At 37.2% G+C, this 8,515-nt stretch overlaps 1 protein-coding gene across 1 annotated transcript in view; it reads left to right on the forward strand.

Annotated features, from left to right (window-relative positions):
* The window catches only part of Cmpk1 (cytidine/uridine monophosphate kinase 1), a 40,392-nt gene extending 32,595 nt beyond the window's left edge, over positions 1-7,797 (forward strand). Inside the window, exons 3-6 of the mRNA XM_003461471.5 lie at positions 3,586-3,738; positions 5,123-5,199; positions 5,416-5,512; positions 6,510-7,797. Of these exons, the coding sequence (XP_003461519.1) occupies positions 3,586-3,738; positions 5,123-5,199; positions 5,416-5,512; positions 6,510-6,551 (369 nt within the window). The 3' untranslated portion in view covers positions 6,552-7,797. The remainder of the gene's footprint in view (positions 1-3,585; positions 3,739-5,122; positions 5,200-5,415; positions 5,513-6,509) is intronic.
* Positions 7,798-8,515: the final 718 nt, after the last annotated feature.

Raw genomic sequence — 8,515 nt, forward strand, 5'->3', positions numbered from 1 at the left:
GTAGTTATAATGTCAGAGAATGGAAGAACTGGAAAGTCTACTTTTACCTGGGAAGAAGTTGAACAGTAGCCAGGATTCTCTGCCTTGGTACAGGATCTGCTTTAGTTTAAGTGAACATCCGTGTGTGCACACTAATCCCTTCATTCCCAGCGTTCAGTTGCTCTCCCTCCCTGTCTGTTTCTTCTTCCCCCTGCTTTGTCAGTCGTTCCTCGCTTTTTTCTCCTTTCTTACAAATCTTCTGTTTTTCTTTTCTCTATTTTACCTGTAGCCCTCTTGTAATTAGTCTTTCAGCCTTTTCTGATGCATGCATCACCATCATCAGTGTGTAATGGTAAAATTTGGTAGCCATCAAACTAAAATTTCTCCATCTGAAACAAACACCTGACACGTACTTGGTAACTCTGCCAAGACCCCTAGAGTACAGCCATTAACAGGCCTTTTGGCATAAACAGTGAAGGAGAAATACAGTGTTGAGAACAACAAAAAAATAACTGAAGCCTAACTGGGAGAAGGACACATAGGCATCTGGGTGCAGCCAGAGACACAAAGAATGGCTCATACACACTGTCTTAAGTCTTTTCTGGGAGGCTGCTTCCATACAGGAAGAAATCCCTCCCCTAGTCCCTGTGTCAGGTGCTCTTTCTCTGAGTTACAGCTGAGTGCTGTGAAAGTCCGCATTCCTTTTACTTTTTCACTTTCTACTTTAACCCTTTGCAGTGAAGTACTATTTCCATCTCCACTGGAACTGTGTTGCCGATGATCTTCTCTATCAAGTCCAGGGGAAGCTGTTAAGCCATTATTTTCTTCTAGTGTTTACCTCTGATCACTGGCTATCTGAAAGTCATTCCTTTTTGTTTCTTGTGAGATCATTTCTGTTAATTCTCATCCCTGTTCAGCAACTGATACTTCACAATCTCCGGTAACGTTTGTTCTTTAGCAAGTTTCTTAAACAATGTTTCTCAGGTTTTATTCTTGGTTCTCTTCATTTCCTGTGTATACTTCACTAGACTGTATTAATCATGCTCAAACCTTTCATTATGCTAGCAATACTGAAATTTACAGCTCTAGCTCAGATCTTTGTTCTAAATTTCAACATATTCCTGAGCAGAAGGCATTTAACTGAATGTCTCATAGTGTCTCAAAATCAACATGTCAGAGGCTGAATGTATCAGCTAAAAGGTGATCTTCCCTTATTTTCTATATTGGTTATTGACTCTACCAGCCACTTGACACCGAACTATGGGAACCATCCTACATTCTCTGCCTCCCTCACTTTCCCAAATCCAGGCAGTGAGCAAATCTTTCCAGTTATCTTTTTCATTTTTTTCTGTCCATCATTTCTTTTCTCTGTGAACACTATCACTTTAACCTGCTTTCTTTCCAGTCATAACTTCCATCACTTTCTACACGTATGTTTAGATTCAGTTATACTTGCTTAGTTTGCATCAAAACTGTATGCTGTCTCATATTTTTGGCCTCCATACATCTGCTTTTTACCAGCTAGCAGATACTGATGATTGTCTGCTTGACATTTTATTATTCACTGGGTAAATACACTGCCAACTTTCTGAGAAATCTGTTTCTGGCAGTTTCTCGACGGTTGGGCTTATTTCTTTGTTTTATTATAGCGTCCTTTGCATGCCTTGTTATAGAACTCACCGCACTATTCATACATCTCTGCTTCCCCTGCATGATAAGCCCTCCAGGGGCAAGAGCAGTGACCTCGCTCTTCATGTTCACTGCCTGTAGGTGTTGGATAAATGTATGTTGAGTGAATATAATTCAGGTGCCTTCTGTAGATATCTTCCACAGTCATAATTGGTATAGAAAGGTTATTAATGAAAGCCCAAAAGTGTTTTTAGAAATTTTATGAATATTAGAGAAACAGCTGAATGTTGGGATAAAGCCCACTCTTAGAAACGTAATTGAGTCCTGGCAGCCATGTTCATCATCTTGAAGAACCAGGATAGTTTGAGCATGGGGGATGATGAAATTGGTTTGATTTGGGCTAGAGTCCCCTGCAAGGTTTGTCAAAGCCAGGCATCTTTGCTCATCCTGTGGTGATTGGAAGTAGCACGGATTTGGAGATTAGGAATCTGCACGTCCCATCCCACATTCCATCTAAATACAGGTTTTGGAAGAGGTTGCTGAATGGTATTGGTCTTTTTCATGCAGTTTTTTTGTTTTGTTTTGTTTTTTTCCTATGTTTTGGGGCAGTCAGTGGCATTTAGACATACTTAGCTTCAGTTTTTGAAAGCATTAAATTTTACACTAATAATGCTAACACTGTTTTTAATATCTGTTCAAAGGTTTTTGTTTTCTTTTTTTTAGACAGGGTCTTGCTGTGTAGTTCAGTTAGACTTTGAACTGTGTAGCCTAGCCTGGCCTCAGGCTTACAGTGATCATCACCCTGCCTCAGCTCCTGAGTAGTGGGATTACAGGCGTATGCCGTTACCTTCATCGACCAAAGATTTTTTGCTGTTGCACTGAGTGATAGTGAAGTTGAGCATGTATGGAAATAGCAACTTTTTATCACAGCAGAGTGACCTGGGAAAAGCAAAGGGAGGCAAAGATCATCTCTTTTTGCTCATGCAGAGGTCTTGGTTAATGGTTATTTTCTCTTACTGCTGCTTCTTGGACCAATTCATGTTGTCAGCTTATCTGAACTAAGGGAGAAGTGATGGATCATGGGGCACTGTATTCATCACTAGATTAATCCACTAATGTTCATGGCTGAATGTGCTGTCAGGTAGTAGGGCCTATTTGGAGGAGTCCAGTCACAGGCAGCCTTTGGAGGGTGTATCTCTCTCTGGCCCTCTCCCCTGTTCTTTGCTTCGTGGCTGCCATAAGGAAGATTTGCTCCACCACATCCTTCCTCCAAAACCCTGCTTTTGCCCTAGCTTACCACGGATTAAAAATTCTGAAACTGCAAGCCAGAGAAAACCTCTCCTCCTTTAACTTGTGAATGTTGGGTGCTTTGTCTTCACAATGAGAAAGATAACCAATATAATGCTGTATTACTTTTCTGTCACTATAACTAAATATCTGTGATAACTAACGTATAAAGAGAAAAGATTCATTTTGGCTCATAGTTTTGGAATTCCAGTCCAGGATGGGGTGTGGGCCATCGCTGTGAGCTGCTGTTGGGGTAGTAAATGGTAAAGATAAAGTGGAGTAAATGGTTCACTGCATTGCCAGGAAAGACAAAAAACAAAGGGGCTAGTGACCTACTGACCTCTATTAGACTCTGCCTAAAGTTCCACAGAGCCTCCCAATAGTGCCACACTGGTGTTCAAGTCTAGCACGTAGATGGACCTTTGGGGGATAGTCAGCATCCAAACTATAGTACTATATGCTTACCCTATAAAACTTGAAACTATAAAGAAAATTGTGTGTGTAAAATGAGAAGGTACATGCCTGTAACCCCAGGAGCTTAAGGCAGCCATGTTAATACATTGTTCCATTTCCATCTAACCTGTTTTTCAGTGTACCTTAGGGTTTAAAGAATAACAAAACAAATTGTATTCACTATCTTTCCTAATGCTCTTTGTTAATGTAGTATTGAGCTAAATCTTGTTTCTTTAGGAAATGGATCAAACAATGGCTGCCAATGCCCAGAAGAATAAATTCTTGATTGATGGGTTTCCAAGAAATCAAGACAACCTTCAAGGCTGGAACAAGACCATGGATGGGAAAGCAGACGTATCTTTTGTTCTATTTTTTGATTGTAATAATGAGGTAATGAAAAATCTTTGTCTGCCTATGTGAACTTTAAACACTAATGTTTAGCTATAAGGAAAATGAGTGATCTTTTTTTATATTTATATTTTCTGTTGGCAGAAGTATATTTTTGAATTGGTAGGTTGGGTAGACAGAAAAGCAGCAGCTTGCTTTTAGTGTGTTATATACTATTTGGCATCAGCAATCTTGTGAACCTAAATTTTGCCATTTTCAAAAAAAAAATGAGTTTTTAAAAAATATGTACCATAATGTTAAATAACAAAGGTAAAATACTACTTTCTTATGTACGCACTATTTTCAGAGAGTATGTTGTTTATTGGAAAAGAAACTCACGTTTTTTGAAAGATGGAGCATAACCCAGTTTATCTTCTAAGAATAAAATGATGTTGAAAAAAAGCAAGACAGCGTAGATGCCTAGAATCCCAGGGTTGGCAGTTTAGTGACTTAGTGACACTCTGTCTAAAAAGTAAAAAGGGCTGTGGATGTAGCTCAGTGGGAAGATCCTTTGTTCAGTACTCAGTACCAGGGAGGAAAAGCAGTTTTTGTTTTGTTTTGCTGATACTTCTCATACCCAGATATACCTTTGAATAACTAAATGAATATTTTAGAATCATTTAATTAAAAGGCCTGATTCTGTTTGACAGCTGCTGTGACATAAATGTCATTAAATACCAGCAGCATTAAGGAATAAGAAATTGAAGTAGTGCCTTGAAGGAATTTGGCTATTCTTAGGCGGTTACAATGCCTTTGGTGAATTTGGCTATTCTTAGGCTGGTTCAAATGTGCCTTTGGTAGGGAGTCTCTCTATAGCCTTTGAGTTGTTTTAAAAATGTAACTCTCTTGTTCCAACCCCCAAAATATGTTTTCATTTATTCTTCAAAGTTAACTTTAAAATGTTACCACAGCTTTAAAAGTAAGGAATGTTTATTCACGATTAACAAGAGATGCTTTATTCAAATGTGTTGACTCTTAAGTATCTGGATATTTAGGGAATTATTGTAAAGTAAGCAAAAATGGAACAAAGTTCGAGGCATGTAATTCATACCTAATAAGTTAATAATATATTTGCAATGGAACCATACATATACAGATCTTTTTATTGCAGTTTGAAAAAAATACACACAGGAAAAACTGAGTCATGAATGAACTCTTATTATGCTCTGTACTTAACCTAGTTTGTATAAATTGAACCACATGTTTAAATTTTAAAAGATTGCATGTTGATTAATGAATTAGACACATGGGGGGGTTGGTCTTGTTTTGGTTTGGTTTGGTTTTTTGGGTAGCCTTTTCAAATTTTATTTTCCTTTCAGATTAAAAGAATGGCAAGTTCATATTTTTCCATTTTTAAAATAACTTTTTAAAATAAATCTCTTTTTAGATCTGTATTGAACGATGTCTTGAAAGGGGAAAAAGTAGTGGTAGAAGTGATGACAACAGAGAGAGCTTGGAAAAGAGGTATTTTTCAGTCTTTGTGTTTAATCACTTTAATCCTACTGTGGAATTTGAGTGACACTAAATTCTGTGCCATTTTCCCCAGAAAAAGAGCATGCCATGCTTAACTAGGTGCAGTACCTGGTGTAAAGAGATGAGTAAATCATTTGAGTCATATGTGGTATGGTCCTGTAAGCCACTGTAATGAGAACACTGTTACAACGCTTGCCTCTTTTGCAGGATTCAGACTTATCTTCAGTCAACAAAGCCAATTATTGACTTATATGAAGAAATGGGAAAAGTCAAGAAAATAGATGCATCCAGATCTGTTGATGAAGTGAGTGTCTCTGACCTGACCTGTCTTTGAAGAAAAAGTTAAGGGACAATGTGATTATTTCTTTTGGTATAGGCAGGAGAAAAAGAAGTAGTGTAATAAGTTAATTTGCTTTTTAAGACACTTGAGACTGAGAAAATTAGGATTTTCTCCTTTTTGAATATGTGTAAAATAGGTTTTAAAACTTTAGACTTCTTTTTCATAGAATGTAGGTGGCTTCTTAAGTCCAAACCTCTTTGCCTAAACACTGGAAAATTGGTACATTTTTTAGTTCTGCATTTTGGATGATGTTCTCTTTTTAAAAATCTATTCTGTGGCGGGGGATATAGCTCAGCAGCATAGTGCCTGCCTGGCAAGCGCTAGGTTGTGAGTTTGACTCCCAGCACACACCAAAAAAATCTACAGTGTAACTGCCACATCATCTAGCTTCAGAGCCACAGGCTGCTTTTTCTCTTCCATTACAGGACAAATAATACCAAAGGTGCAGGGTTCCATGACTTTCTCTTTGCCTTTGTAAGTCAGTGATCTTATAAACTGTGATTTGAACCCATGATGCCTGTAGATATGTCTAGTGTCTTTTAATGCACTCGTGACAGGGCCATATATTTAATGTGACTGTCCCGCAAGGAGCTCATATCAGTTATGCATGTCCCGCCGGCACTTTAAGCTGTGGTTTAAGGTTAAGCCTCATCTGCCTCCCCTGTTTCTCTGAATCTTCCTCTCAGAAGGTAATAAAGAAAGATCCAGAGGAAGAAGATTCTGTTGATCTTTTTTTAAATTCTAAAATCAAATAGCTGAAATGAAAAAATGTGAATTTTAAAATAAAATTTACTATTAGAAACTTAGCTATACAGTAAGAGGAAAGGTTCTGGCTTGTATTTTATTTGTTGTTTCATTTCTTTCGTTTTATTTTTGCGGTGGGAATTGAGCAGATGGCCTCATACATGTTATGTGGTGTTTTAACAATGTCTGCTTTTAAGATGTCCTTTTTCCATTGCAGGTGTTTGATGAAGTTATGAAGATTTTTGATAAAGAAGGCTAACTCTGAACCTGAAAGTATTCTTAAAATCATGCTTGAATTATGCTTTGATAGCTGCTATCCAGCCCCTTTTTAAGGCAGTTTTAATCTTTCAAAATTACATCTCAATTAATGGCTAGAAAATATATAGTAAGACATTAAATTTTTAAATTTTAATTTAGTGTTTTGGTCACAAGAGTAGACAATGAATTCAGGTTTAACTTCATCTTAGTTATAATGGTGCTCACAAAACAAAGGTATCAGCTAGTTCGTTTTTATTAAAAAGGTTATCCCTTTTATAGTTTGTGCCTTCTGTGAGCAAAATTTTTTAGTATGCATGTTATATCCCTTTAGTAGTTACACTATGACAGCTGGGCATGGTGCCCACACATGTAATCCCAGTACTTGAGAGACTGAGGCAGGAGAATTGCTGTGAGTTCAAGTCCAGCTTAAGCTACATAGTAAGACCCTGTCTTAAAAAAAACAAAATACAACAAAAAATGTAATTACAACATGTTAGGATTAGGGATTCCTACTTCCTTTTCTTGCAGGTTTCAAATTCTAAGCTGTTAAGTGAATTTGTGGACCAAATTTTAAAGGATCTTTTTGTGTAGTCATTTCTTACATAGGTATTTGGTAAACAAACTCAGAAAATGATTGATTGCTAGCAATGTCTTAATATTTATCAAATAACTGACCATTTCCTATAGAAAGATAAAACTTAGATTACTACAGCTTATGCAAAGTTGTACTATAGATTTGCTTCCAAGGTTTGGGTTGGGATCACAAGGGATTCAGAGCCTGACAGAACTGTGAGCTTTATTATGACACAATCAGAGCGTGTGGGGCAAGGATCACATCTAGTAATCATGTTCCTTTTGCTCTGCTATATGGTGTTATTCATGATTAAACCGATCAACACAATTTGTAGAAGTGGAACCTTGAAATGCATGTGCTAGATTTATGCTGAAATAATTCAGTTCTCTTGTTAGTAACAATTCAGGTTTGTTTGTTTCCTAGACTAAGTATAGGATTAGGGTAAAATTACAGAAGGCAACATAGGGGCCGGGGATTTAGCTCAGTGTCATAAGCGCCTACCTAGCAAGCGTGAGGTTGTATGATCCCCAGCACAGTAAAAAAGCAATATAGTGGTTAGATTTCTCATTTGTATTTTATTTTCTGGCATATGTTTTTCATAGTTATTTGTTTAAGGAGATTTAAAAATCATTGCACTTTGGTCAGAAAAATAATAAATATATCTTATAATGTTTGATTCTCTTCTGGTACTTTTGTTCAGTAAGTTCTTTTTTAGACATCATGTTGAAGCATTGAAAGGCACAAAACGTGTAAAAGGCTGTAGAGTCCAAATAAATTTTCTTTTTTTCTTTCTTTTTTTCATACTGGGGATCGAACTCATGACCTCACACTTGCCAAGCAGAAGCTTACGCCACTGAACTAAATCTCCAGCCCTGAATTTTCTTTTATATCTATTCTTCCTTTAAAAATCTCAGAAATTTATTTTTCCTTTTCCTTCTTTCACTAATGCTGAGTGATATTCAAGGTTAATAGAAATTTCTTAAATTTTTCTCATTTTTAGCACTTACACTGTTTGGTATACAGGGTTTAATAGAGGTTAAGTAGTTAGTAGTTAGTACCTTTTTAAGATGAAGGCCCAGCCCTCCAAAGAAAAGATGTTGACCTAGACGGGCTTATTCTTTCAATCACTATCATCTCCAGAGAACAGCGAAATGTGTGGCAACCACTAGAGGTACAAGACCAAAGTCACAAGTCCAGCAGGACGTGACTGATGGTGCAGGAATTCCACTTAACTATGGAATTTTAGTCTATAGAATTAGATTTTATATTTAAAATCACTGGGAAAGAGATGTGAAGGTAGACTGGCTGGACCATCTGTCACCGCATAGATCACCAGTTTGATTCAGCTGATCTGGCTGGCTAGGCAGATGTTCCCTTCCTCAGTGATCCGT

Source organism: Cavia porcellus, unplaced genomic scaffold, assembly GCF_034190915.1.
Source record: "Cavia porcellus strain 051 isolate PalLab524CR breed Dunkin Hartley unplaced genomic scaffold, mCavPor4.1 scaffold_25, whole genome shotgun sequence".
Classification (NCBI taxonomy): domain Eukaryota; kingdom Metazoa; phylum Chordata; class Mammalia; order Rodentia; family Caviidae; genus Cavia; species Cavia porcellus.